Source organism: Rhinopithecus bieti, unplaced genomic scaffold, assembly GCF_001698545.2.
Source record: "Rhinopithecus bieti isolate Rb0 unplaced genomic scaffold, ASM169854v2 scaffold_19, whole genome shotgun sequence".
In the NCBI taxonomy this organism is placed as follows: domain Eukaryota; kingdom Metazoa; phylum Chordata; class Mammalia; order Primates; family Cercopithecidae; genus Rhinopithecus; species Rhinopithecus bieti.
Genome location: NW_016803360.1, coordinates 3,511,310 through 3,525,071, shown reverse-complemented (window position 1 = coordinate 3,525,071; position 13,762 = coordinate 3,511,310). Strand labels below are relative to the sequence as shown.

Here is a 13,762-nt window from a genome sequence, read left to right as displayed (position 1 = left end):
CTCAGCCTCTCACACCTGGAATGACAGGTGTGAGCCACTGCACCTGGTCTACTAATATTATTTTAGAACAAAACAAAAAGCAAACTATGATTGGGTGACTCACTAGACCCACTGAGTCAGAATCTCCCAGGGCAGGACTTGGGCGTGTAAAAACTGGAAGGGTAATTCCCTCTTCCTATTGGTGTGTTTGTATGTGTGTATGCACATGTATATTTAATTTTATCATGAAACTTTTTTTTAACACACATATGAGTAGAAAGAATAGTACATGAGCCCCCCAAAACCTTTATCATCAACAATTGAACACATTTTTCTGATCTTGTTGCATCCTGTCTCCCACATGTTTCTTTCTTTTAGAATTTTAAAGGAAATGCCAGATATCTTATAATTACCTCAGATTGCATCTCTGCCTACTAAGAATGTGGGGGCAGCTTTGATGAACAATTGGTTATGATTTGTTGACTCATCCAGGCCTCAGGGTTATTGTGACTTAGGTTTGTATGGTGTTTCTTCTGCCATTCAAGCTCACCTCTCAAAGGGAGGCTGTTCGTTTATGAGAGTGAGGGTACAGAGTGGCTCTGTGAGATTCTGTCAAAGATGCCATATGCTGCTCACCACATCTGACCTCATAGGTCAAGGAAACAAAAGGCTTTCTCTCCTAGGGTTAATGTTAGTGCTAACTTGGGACATGCTAGTATCACACCCTTAATTTACCAGGGAGGAACTCAAGCTTTAGAGAGCTTACGTGACTTGCTGAAAGTTCCAGAATAATCTTGTCACATTTTAGAGCGTAGGGCTATGGCTGTGAAAAAGAAACCTGTTGCTACCACTGGAAGAATCCTGGCATTGGCAGCAGTGCGGTGTAGATGCTGAGTTGTTTGTGGCCAGGGTTGCGTGCCTTTATGCACAACTCTTTTTAGAATTGCAACTCTCATTTCATTTAATGGTTCTCGCTGCAAAGCGTTGTGGCAGGTATTGTTTCGAGCATCTGTTTTAGGTCTGGAAACAGTGTCTGGATTTACTTGGGGACCCAAGTGGAAGATCAAATTACAATATCAAGCACAAAATCTTATTTCTTTTTATGACATTCCCTGATTTTTTAATAGTGCATAAAATACCACATTAAAAGAAAATACTAGAACTTATGTCATTGGAAATTGAATGCTTATTAACTATGGAAGTTATTTTAAGCCTTTCTTTAAAATCCTCTGAATCTGTGAGTTGGATAAAAGTTTAAGGCATTTGGATAACAAAGATCCAATTATAATTAGCACATAGTTCAAGATACTAGAGAATTCCTTTTATATCACCACTTCCCAGTATTGTCAGTTAAGACTAGGGTGATGAATATACCATTTTAGTTTAAGATACCTTGCTAAAATGTCCCTGTTTAATTTTCTAAAATATGTGTTATATCTGGCCTTCTTTTTGAAAACGCTGTATTTCCAATTTGCCCTTTTGAAGATAAAAAGGGTTTTCTGTAGCATAAAAAATGTCAGCTTTACATTTAAATTAGCTTTTAATGGAAAAGAAAAGACCTCTTCTACAGGTCTGACATTAAATTTCTAATCTCTAGAGTGCAAAATATGAGCAATGCAGTGTTTTATATACCTTATGAAAAAATGCTAAAATTGTGATTTAACCAGATAATAATAAAATCAGGTTTAGAAATATAAACTTTATTTCAATATGTAAAACATGTGAAGACAATATGAGGTCATTTTCTCTATTATTGTAATCTTTGCATGCATAAGAAATTAACACTCTTGAAGTTGTAAAATCCTTTGTGACTTTTCTTTGATGGTGTGTTAATCAAATACTGCCCTTATCCAGTCCTGCTGTATCTCCCATAACTGCAGTTCGCAAGCACACTCCTCCCCTATCTCAATGGGGAAAAAAATCGCAGGGGACAGAGTCACAACTTTAGATTAAAACATGTGAAATAGAAAGGTTATAAAGATCATACTGTGTACAGATTCAGTTATTATTATGGCTCAAGTTAAGAACAGACTGTTTGGCTTAACGATCAGGCATGTTATGTCTTTTCAAAGCTTGGCAGCTCAATGTAATTAGTATACTAATAGCTTCAGTATTCGATACAGCATGATTCTAGTACTTAATAGTGGTTGTCATACGCCATTTAAATGATGGCTTTGGCATAATTTATTGTTTGTCATCTTCATAAATATCATTTGGCCTTCCTTGTCAAGATATCCAGCAAAAAACTTCCCAGAAACAAGTTTAACTCTTTAACTTTACCATTATATATACTGGTTAAACTCATTTCTTCTTCAGAGATAAAGAGCATTGTAGATCCATATTGAGTCACACTCAATCTCTGTATCATTGTAAGAATTTGGATGGGATGAATCACTGCAGAAATAAACAAGCTGAGAAATGTTCATATCCCATAGACACACAAACCACACACACACACGCTCTCCCTGCTATAGAATACAGGTTCTCTAGTGGTCAGGGAATGTCAGCCTAGGAAGGTTTAATGAAAACCATGTACTATTGTTAGTTTAATGAAATGCTTTCCAAGGATATTGATATCCAAGCTGTTTGAAATAAGTCAAAATGATTACAGTTTGTAGCTTGGGAGGGTTTCTTGCTGAGCTCAAAGGTGACTTAACCTCATCCCCTGCTCATTGAGGGAAAGGGATGTGGGAAATGTTTTATTTCATAGCCAGAAGGAATCTGTAGGAGAGTACTCGTGCTGCTTCCCATCTTGGCAAAACCAGCCTGTGGTTTTATGTCAATTATATGTCAGTCACCTAACGTTACACATATACGTGAAAACTCTCAATTGCCCCCAGAAGCTAGTACCTTGGGACTCTTTATTAAAACTCTTTAACTATCAGAAAGATCCTAGATTCCTGGGTCAGATGTGGTGCTTTCTGTGCAAGTCCTTATACCACCCTGAACTCAACACCTCATTTCATAAGGAAGCATGGTCGTACTCCCCAAAGCTATGATACCTGAGCTCATTTAGAAATCATGAGCTTATGGTCATATTATTAGAGGCCTTCTTTGTGTGATGGTCAATATTGAGTGTCAACTTGATTGGACTGAAGGATGCAAAGTGTTGTTCCTGGGTGTGTCTGTGAGGGTGTTGCCAAAGGAGATTAACATTTAGGTTGGTGGACTGGAGAGGCAGACCCACCCTCAATGTGGGTGGGCACCATCTAATCAGCTGCCACCATGGCTAGAATAAAAATAGGCAGAAGAAAGTGGAAGGAACAGACTTGCTGAGTCCTCTGGCCTTCATCTTTCTCCTGGCTGGATGCTTCCTGCTCTCGAACACTGGACTCCAAGTTCTTCAAGGTTTGGACTGTTGGACTTACACCAGTGGTTTGCCAGGGGCTGTCTGGCCTTCAGCCACAGACTGAAGGCTGCACTGTCCACTTCCCCACTTTTGAGGTTTTGGGACTCGGACTGTGCTCCTCATCTTACAGATGAGCTATTGTGGGACTTCACCATGTGATCATGTGAGTCAGTACTCCTTAATAAACTCCCCTTTATGTATACATCTATGCTATGAATTCTGTCCCTTTAGAGAACCATGACTAATACAGATATTGGTACCGATAGAGTGGGGTGCTGCTGTAAAGATACCTGAAAATGTGGAAGTGACTTTGAAACTGGGTAACAGGCAAAGGTTGGAACCGTTTGGAGGGCTCAGAAGAAGATAAGAAAATATGAAAGAATTTGGAACTTCCTAGAGACTTGGAGGGCTCAGAAGACAGGAAGATGTGGGAAAGTTTGGAACTTCTAGAGATGTGTTGAATGGCTTTGACCAAAATGCTGATAGTGTTATGGACAAAGAAGTCTATGCTGAGGTAGTCACAGATGGAGATGAGGAACTTGTTGGCAACTGGAATAAGGGTGATTCTTGCTATGCTGTAGCAAAGAAACTGGTGGCAATTTGACTCTGCCCTAGAGGTCTGTGAAACTTTGAACTTGAGAGAGATGATTTAGGGTATCTGGTGGAGGAAATGTCTAAGCGGCAAAGCATTCAAGGGGAAGCAGAACATAAAAGTCTGGAAAATTTGCAGCCTGACAATGTGATAGAAAACAAAAACCCATTTCCGGGGAGAAGTTCAATCCCACTGCAGACATTTGCATAAGTAACAAGAAGCTAAATGTTAATCACCAAGACAATGGGAAAAATGTCTCTAAGGCATGTCAGAGACCTTCAAGGCAGCCCTTCCCATCACAGAGAGGCCTAGGAGGGAGAACTGGTTTCCTGGGCCAGGCCCAGGGCCCCCTTGCTCTACGCAGCCTCAGGACATGGTGCCCTGAATCCCAGCTGCTTCAGCTCCAGCCGTGGCTAAAAGGGGCCAAGGTACAGCTCGGGCTATTACTTCAGAGGGTGCAAACCCCAAGCCTGGAAGGTTTACATATGGTGTTTAGTCTGTAGGTACACCAAAGTCAAGAAATGAGGTTTGGGAATCTCCACCTATATTTTAGAGGATGTATGGAAATGCCTGGATATCCAGAAATGCCTGGATGTCCAGGCAAAATTTGCTGCAGGGGCAGAACCCTCATGGAGAACCGCTACTAAGGCAGTGCAGAAGGGAGATGTGGGTTTGGAGCCCCGACACAGAGTCCCCACTGGGACACTGCCTAGTGGAGCTATAACAGGAGGGCCATTGTCCTTCAGACCCCAGAATGGTAGATCCGCTGACAGCTGTTGCTATGTGCCTAGAAAGGCTGTAGACACTCTATAGCAGCCTGTGAAAGCAGCCGGGAGGGGGACTGTACCCTGCAAAGCCATAAGGACAGTGCTGCCCAAGGCTGTTGGAGCCTACCTCTTGTATCAGCATGACCTGAATGTGAGACATGGAGTCAAAGAAGATCATTTTAGAACTTTAAGATTTGGTTAGACTGCGCATGGTGGCTTATGCCTGTTACCCAGCACTCTGAGAGGCCAAGGCGGGTGGATCACTTGAGGTCAGGGGTTCAAGACCAGCAGCCAGCATGGTGAAACCTGTCTCTACTAAAAATACAAAATTTAGCTGGGTATGGTGGCAAGCACCTATAATCTCAGCTACTCGGGAGGATGAGGCAGGAGAATCGCTTGAACCCGGGAGGCAGAGGTTGCAGTGAGCTGAGATCATGCCACTACACTCCAGCCTGGGTGACAAAGCAAGACTCCATTGAAAAAAAAAAAAAAAAAAAGATTTGGCAACTTCCCTGTTAGATTTCGGACTTGCATGGGGCCTGTAGCCCCCTGTTTTGGCCAATTTCTCCCATTTAGAATGGGTGCATTTGCTCAATGCCTGTATCCCCATTGTATCCAGGAAGTAACTAACTTGCTTTTGATTTTACAGGCTCATAGGCGGAAGAGACTTGCCTTGTCTCAGATGAGGCCTTGGACTTGGACTTTTGGGTTAATGCTGGAATGAGTTAAGACTTTGGGGGACTGTTGGAAAGGCATGATTATGTTTTGAAATGTGAAGACATGAGATTTTGGGAGGCTGGGGATGGAATGATACCCCACCCAAATCTCATCTTGAATTGTAGTTTCCATAATCTGCATGTGTTGTGGGAGGCACCTGGTAGGACGTAATTGAATCATGGGGGTAGTAACCCTTATGCTGCTGTTCTTGTGATAGCGAGTGAGTTCTCATGACATCTGATAGTTTTAAAAGGGACTTTTCCCCCTTTGTTTGACATTTCTCTCTCCTGCTGCCCTGTGAAGAGGTGCCTTCTGCCATGATTGTAAGTTTCCTGAGACCTCCCTAGCCGTGAGGAACTGTGAATCAATTAAACCTTTTTTCTTTGTAAATTACCCAGTCTTGGGTATTTCTTCATAGCAGCAGGAGAAGAGACTAATACATTCAGCTCTTCATGAGAGGTGTTGGAGGGGAAAAGAGACTACATCCCCAAGCAGGTACATGCTAATGTTAGTAACTCTGGCTTTTCTCTTTGGCTCTCTACAGAAGTAAGTGACTGAATTGTCTCTTGTAACATACTTAATTCCTTTTCTCTGCTTTCTTTCCCTTCCTGCCTTTTCTTGGTAGTAGAGGGAATACCATATGGTGGATAGAGGCAGCTTAACTTGTTTCTTTTAGACAATGTTCCTAAGATGATTTTTTGCCATTAAGGAAATACCCCTTTGCATACTTTCTTTTATTCTAGATTAATTTTACTTTATGTTATCATTGTTAGTAAAAACAAACAAAAAATAAGTCATTTTGAATGATTCATTTAATCAATAAACATTGATGGGTGGCTACATATAAGAGTAAGACATGTGGCATACAACCAGAATACAGGTCGTATAGTAGGACCCTTATAAAGGAGAGTCAGCTCTCCTTTATGAGAAAGAGAATGAAGAGATTCGTTTTGACCCTGTGGAGCATGGAAGAGTCCATGGAGTTTGAGGTATTTGAGCTGAGCCTTGAAAAATGGTTAGCAGAGAGAGATTTGGGAGGGAGAGTAGAACGTACACAAAGATAGGAAAGCTTGGAGTGCTGATCGACCTTTTTATCTAAACAATCGGCGGTGCTACAAGAAATAGTGGGGGGAAAGGCAAGGAGCTGACTTAAGATTGCCATACCCCTGAACTCTCTATGATAATATATTATTTTCTGAATCATTTTGGTTTTGCAACTCATTTATTGTGGACTTTCTCAATATAAAAACTTAATCCAATCATCTTTCCTTTAAATGTCAGTGTAGATTTGACTGCCTTGATATTCTAGGGCTGGATGAGATGTGACTATGGGAGCAATTTCTGTCCCTGATAAACCTATTTATAAGGATATTTGACACTATGACTTAACCAGGATTTCCTAACTTTTAACCTCAATATAAAGTACATGGCTGTCTGCAAACTCTAGCCTGCCATTCAGGTCCCTCCACAAAACAAAAGTAATAATAGTGATAAACTAACAGAATCCAAAGTACTAATATTGTTGTGCTTACTGAGTAGACAAGGTGGATTGGGGTTTTACGAGCACAGTCTCAATGCTTCAGATGTTGCTATTACAGTTTTCAGTCTGACGTTAAATGTGTGCATGCCACTTATTATTTTCCACCTTCTATGAGGCAACAGATAGGTGAGGCCATGCGAACAGGTTAAATGGCCATAATGGGAAATAACCTAGAGTTCAAACCCCAGGGAGAAGTTCATGGAGTCCCTGAGTTGTATGTTACACCATTGATTTAATAACTGCTTTGTACCACATGAAATGCCCCATCCATTGCAAGAAGCAGCAGGTTTTCCAAAGTGTTACAAGTGAAAATAAAGCCTGTCACAGAATCAAGGGCAGAGGAAATTATACTTGTATCCTAGGGATGAGGTCAAGGTCATAGATTAAAGTATCAATAAGTCAAAAAACCAAGCCAAGGATTCAGGCTGGATAGAAAGATGAAGCAGGAATTGAGGGATTTGGGCACAGGTTGGAATTGGGAGGTTGGAATTAGGTTGTCCTTCACAGATTGAATTGAGCATAATGTGTCCTGAAAGAGAAGTTAGAAGAGGATGCTATGACCAAAGTTAGCCCAGCAAAATCATGAGTGCAAGGCCCTGGAAGCCTTTGTCTATTTTTGTTAAGGTTTGGAGTAATGTGTTCTGTGGCCCTTCACTGATTGGTCAGAGGAAGGAGGCAGGTGGGGCACCACCCACTCTGCAGCAGGATTTCTGAGGTTGATGGTCAGGTCCTTTGTGATACCTTTGCAGGTCTAGCTGTTGTTTGCAGTCCGTGGCCTTACACAGTCCCACATTCACTGTACAGTCTTATACAGTGTTGCTTCTTTTTCTTGTTATTCCCACACTAAATCTCTGATATTACTGAGAAGCAATATTAAATCTTTTAGGGTACCTACATTTTTATAGAGCCTGATTCTAAAGGTATATTATTTTTGTTGAACTTTGAAAGAAATCAGATTAATGGCATCTGTTGTATATCTCTGCTTGATATTTATTTTATTTATTTTATTTATTTTTTGAGATGGAGTCTCACTCTGTCTCCCAGGCTGGAGTGTGTCTTGGCTCACTGCAAACTCCGCCTCCTGGGTTCAAGCAGTTCTCCTACCTCAGCCTCCCAAGTAGCTGGGATTACAGGTGGGCGCCACCACACCCAGCTAATTTCTTTAATTTTAGTAGAAACAGGGTCTTGCCATGTTGGCTAGGCTAGTCTCAAACTCCCAAGGTGTTTATTTAAAAAAAAAAATTCAAGACCGTGTACATTACAAAGAAAAAAAAAAAGACATGATATTGTGGGCATAAAATAATATTATGCAGTAAAGGACTTGTTTCTTATTACTAGGTAAGTGAACATAGTACAATATCTGGTACTCAGTAGATGCTTAATACATTTTGGTTCAATTGAACAGGGTATTTATATTTTTTAAATCATTATCTTTTAAACATGATTTATGCTTGCTGTTTATTCTAAGGTCTAAGTCATAATGGTTATAAATAATAGTATTTATTTTAGAAAAACCATTTAGAAATTAATTAAGCCTAATATTTCTAATGCTATAGCTGACATTTTGGTATTACAAACCTCATAAACTTTCACTGGTATCCTCGAATCCATAAAATGTTTTTCACATCCATGGGCAAAAGATTTAGAAGGGGTCATCGTAAGTTCAAAGTGTATAGCCAAAAAGCATGAGCTCATTAACCAAATGGGGAACAGACATAATATAAATAGAAAAGCATGTTTCTTTTTTATGAAACATTCAGAGACAAAAAAATTTTGTGAAATTTTGTGAATGTCCAGGAAGGTTTTCAAATGTACATATTGCAATAGCACACAAAGTAACTTCTTTCTGATTCAATTTCATAAATTGCTACATGAAGAAGCACCCTCAGTAGATAATACTCAGAAATCAGCACTTAATATGGCAGTAATGGTTATTGCTGTCATTCTTTACATCTTTAAAAATAATTAAGCATTACTGCACAGGCATTATAAAGTTCCCCTATCACCATTAAGAGGATATTTGAGGTTTGATGTAATTTAGCAAATTACATTATACAGTAGTTAAGGTTTTTATGTAGTGAAGTAAAATGTGTAGTAGTTAAGCACACTTACTATATAATGCGTTGTAGAGTTACACGTTCCAGCTGCTGCCAGCTTTGTTCCAGTGTCATTATTGCTTTGCAGGCTGACGTTCCTCAGGGAGTGATTCGAGTGCAAGCTCCCCATCTTTCGAAAGTTTCCATGGCAATACAGCTAACTGAAGAACTAAAAGCCAGTGATGTACTTGCCAGGTTTCTCAGCCAAGAAAGGTAGAGGCCTGTTTTGTGTTAATTATTCCATGGCATAACTCACTTACTCTCTCTCTCCCCTTCGCTGCTGCTTTTTTTTCCTTTTTTAAATTGTGGGGTAGTATGAAATGCTTAAAAATGTTGTGTTCCCAGAAGAAGAGAACAGCAGACTTAACCATTAGACTATTAGAATGAGTTTAGTTCATTTCATGTAGCTTGTGTTCAGGTTGAGCCTGATTCAAGCAGGATTTGAGCGTTCCTTCATTGGGCCTGTGATGGGCTTGCCAAGCGAGACCACTCAATATTCTTTCCAGGATATGTTGATTGGAGGTTAATTACTGTTTGTAGGCTGTAAGAAAAATTACTAATTAGGATGCAGTGGCATTAAAATAAAGAAAAGACACAACTTTTTCTATGAAATATAATGAATTTCAAAATGGTCAAATTTAAAAACAAACCATAAAGAATTGAAAGAGGAAACAAGGCCTTTGAGTGCTGAAGTCTCAGGGGGAGAACATACCATCCTCATTAAGGACAACAGGCCCTTCATCTATATTTTGGGGTTGACGGGGCAGGGAAAGTCATTGGAAAGCTGCTAGCATCCCTCTCACTATATTAGAGTATGCCCTTTCCAGAACACTTGGTAGTGTCTTTTCTTAAATTTTAGAGATTCTAACAAGTATATTGAATTTTCAGGTTTTACCCTTTGAATTCTTTCTTTTAGCTGAAGTCATGTTTTCATGCCTTCTCCAGCCTCATTTTCAGTCACTGAAATAAACTAAATGTTTAAAAACAGAGGGAAATCCAGGGCATTGGCATCTCAGTTTACGAATACTCTCTCTTGGTCTTTCATTGAATTGAATCTCCTCATTCTAACATTTGGGGGCTTCAATCAAGCTTTCCGCCAAAGCCTCTCCAATTTTAATATATGGTACTAGAAGTATGTAATATGTTTCTGTTCTAGCACAGGGCCTTAAACGAACAGAAACATGTTATATACTTCTAGTACCATAAATGGAAGGGGAGATATAAACATATATTTTAAAGTACCTTCCCTCGGGGTTTATAAATTGGGAGAAAGGATGAATCTGTGCAGCTAACAGATGGTGATGAAATGAGAGAGAGGTTTATTGGTAATATCTAGGCTTCAATAAGCCAGTATAAACTTCCCTCAAAACAGCACTCTGAAGTAAGTGCTATTATTGCGTCTGTTTCACTGATAAGAAAACAGAGATTTGCAAGGTCACACATTTTTCATAGGTGGTAGAGCTGGAATTCTCAATCTGTGGTTTCACTCCGAAGGCAGTCCCCTTCACCATTCTCCACGCTGGCTGGAGGATCTACAGAGCACCATAGATCTGGGAACCACTAGTGCAGAGTCTGAGAGTAGATGGATTTTTGGGGATTATGTCCTGGGAGCAGTTGGAAGTTCTCAAATGTCTTTGCTCCCTATAGTGTTTTGCAGCTTCTGCCAAGTCGGTCCACTTCCTCTCTGCTCCCTACTTTGACTTAGTAGATACTAACTTTTGCCATTCTTCCCACCAGCCACGCTCTCATTGTCTCCCAGAATGTGTACCTGAAGACCTGGCCAGACTTCAGATATAAGCAGCTCTTTCCAGCCAGACACAGTTAATTTACATTTACTTTCAGGACCCAAGTGCTCAATTTAGTCTGTGCTTTTGTTCCTCTACTTGCTAATAATATGAGACTATGAAGCTGTACTCCACATTCAACTGTGACTTTAATATTTAAGGTATAGCATGAAACAATCATAGGTATATTGTTACAGAAAGCACCAACTTGTGACAACTATCCTCTGACAAATTTGGATTTCCTGTTTGTGGTGTTTGTATTAAATAAGCATTTGCTACACCCGGAGCAGGGTATGTTCTTCCTGCTCTTCCTCCTATCCTTCTCCACCTAGATGGAAGTCTGGTAAACTTCTCCTCCATTTACCTCACTTCCGCCCCCAGTCCTCAGCCCCTTTCCCTATGCTTGGGGATGCAATATGGATTTCAAAGCTAACTATTTCTGTTTCACCTTCAGCTAGTTTTTATCATCTCTTTAAGTACCAACTTCCTCATTTATAAGAATGGACCAGAATAGCGTCTATTATTGTAATTAACTAGGAAAATGACCGTGCACATATAGCACTGTCTGTCTGGGCCGCATAGTAAGTGAAATTCTCAGTAAATGTTTATATATTTCTTCCACCACATTCCTGTGCTTCTTCCATTTGTATTCCACCTGTGTTGAGGCAGTTGGAAACTCTATATCCTTCCATTCTTTTTCTCCCCCCACCTCCTCAACTGAAGCCAATAGATACATGAATGACATACAATATATGTATAATAAATCGCACATTCATTCATTCTTTGATAAAGGACTATTGCCTTTTCTTTAATGATGAATTTGTTGATTAGCATTATGCAAAAATCTGAGTATGCCAGGAAATCTAGTTCCTGTTTCTTTAAAGTGGAACACAGATACTTGAGAATCAGTCTGACAGCAGTATCTAACTAGATGTTTTTCTTTAAATCAAGTCTCCTGAAACATTCAATTTGGTTTTCATAGAAATAGGGACTCTCTTTAGACCCATAGTTGATTGTGTTATGTACTAGATTAAAAACAAAAATAATAATGATTAAATTACTTAATTTAAAAGATAAACCTACACCCTGGTTGGAAACAAAGTGGATCAGATGCAGTGCAGCAGGTGGAACACAGCCTGAGGACCCAGAGAGCCCTCCAGTGTGCCAGGGACACAGGGTGGGGAGAGAAAGGAGGAGAACCAGATGAACCATTCCATGGGTGGTGAGGAGCACTGCTGCTATACCATGTTCTTCCTAATGGCTTGAATACAAGTCAGACCTGATTTTCTCTTCTCAGTTCCAGAGAGTGTGTCTTCAGGGCCTTATCTCAGTGTTCCACTAACCTTGCCATGTTTCAGAATCCACTATAGAGCATTTGAAAAGCAGTTTCTTGGGCTTTATTCTAGACCAGTTAAATCTGAGTTTCTAGAGCTCTCGGTCTGAATTTTTAGCAGGTTTCTCAGGTAATTCTTTTATAGAAAGATTTGAAAGCCACTGAGTTTCACCAATTTTTATGTTTGAAGCTAATGTTCTGGAACACTTTATTCTTTGAAGAGTGTAAATCTTTAAACACTTTTTTTTTTTTTCTTAATTTTTTGGTCTTTTTGGAGACAGGGTCTCATTCTGTCTCCCAAGCTGGAATGCAGTGGTGCAATCTCAGCTCACTGCAACGTCCATCTCCTGGGCTCAAGCAGTCCTCCCATCTCAGCCTCCCGAGTAGCTAGGATCACAGGCGCTCGCCACCATGCCCGGCTGAATTTTTTGTATTTTGGGTAGAGACGGGGTTTTGCCATGTTGCCCAGGCTGGGCTCAAGTGATCTACCTGCTTTGGCCTCCCAAAGTGCTGGGATTACAGGCATGAGCCTTCACACCCAGCCAGAAGCATGTCTTATTCTTTACATGCATCTTGCACACTACTGGAGTTGTCAGCACAGCAAACCCATGATAAATACTTATTAAATAAGCATAATGTGAAAACTAAGGTGGAAACATTTCTTTTAATAGTTTTATGAGGACCATTTAGGCTTGTATACAAAGTGGATAATCATATTAATAATTTGATTGGCAGTGAAATGTTACATTAACTTTTCTTTTGAATTTTACAAATTTAGATACTGATTTACTCTTTTGCCTTCAGATGTATAATTCCATTTGTTTATCTTAATGTACAGGTGTGACACTGTTATTACCTATTGGGTACATTTAACAGATGGGAAAATACAAACGTGGGGATAATTACAGTGTGTCTAAGTTATGAATTTTCCATACCAGCCAGAATTCCCCAAGCATGTTAAAGTGATTTACTTGCAAGCTGTTTGATGATACAAGTAATCCCTTTGTTTTGTCCCTCATAGTGGGGTTGCCCAGACTCTCAAGAAAGGAGAAGTTTTTTTGTATGAAATTGGAGGAAATATTGGTAAGCAGGGTTTTTTTTTTCTCTTTGCATTTCACATGCTGTTTGGATATTGCCAGTGGTTATTATTTATGTCTTTGGAGGAAGAACAGGAAATTAGAAGTAAAATATACCATGCTTTAGATAGTTGCTGAATATTGTGAATTTATTTAATGGTTTGACCTTTCTCTTCAGGCTCTGTTTGAGCTCCTTCTTTACAAATGCCCATCTATGTTCAATTTCAGCAAAGGCAAGTTCCCTATACATTAAGAATAACTCCTGGAATGGTTAATGATGCAAGTTTTCAAAACTCTCTTCTTTTAATATACTCATGTCACATAGTAAAGGAAGTAGTTGAGCTTATATAAGGCTAAGATAACACTTTATTATAGTATAGTGTTAGATATTTTTAGTAAAAGCAGATTTACTTTTACCATAGTTGATTTACTGCTAAATTTTATACACATGCACACACACTCAAATTCACATTAGTAATTTAAAAAATGGAATGAATTAATTTTGACCATTTTTTTTATTTTACTCTTT

At 39.5% G+C, this 13,762-nt stretch overlaps 1 protein-coding gene across 1 annotated transcript in view; it reads left to right on the top strand.

The window, feature by feature from the left end:
• The window catches only part of ARHGAP18 (Rho GTPase activating protein 18), a 136,177-nt gene extending 122,791 nt beyond the window's left edge, over positions 1 to 13,386 (top strand). Inside the window, exons 12-13 of the mRNA XM_017879367.1 lie at positions 9,129 to 9,253; positions 13,179 to 13,386. Coding sequence (XP_017734856.1) covers positions 9,129 to 9,253; positions 13,179 to 13,371 — 318 coding nt within the window. The 3' untranslated portion in view covers positions 13,372 to 13,386. The remainder of the gene's footprint in view (positions 1 to 9,128; positions 9,254 to 13,178) is intronic.
• Positions 13,387 to 13,762: the final 376 nt, after the last annotated feature.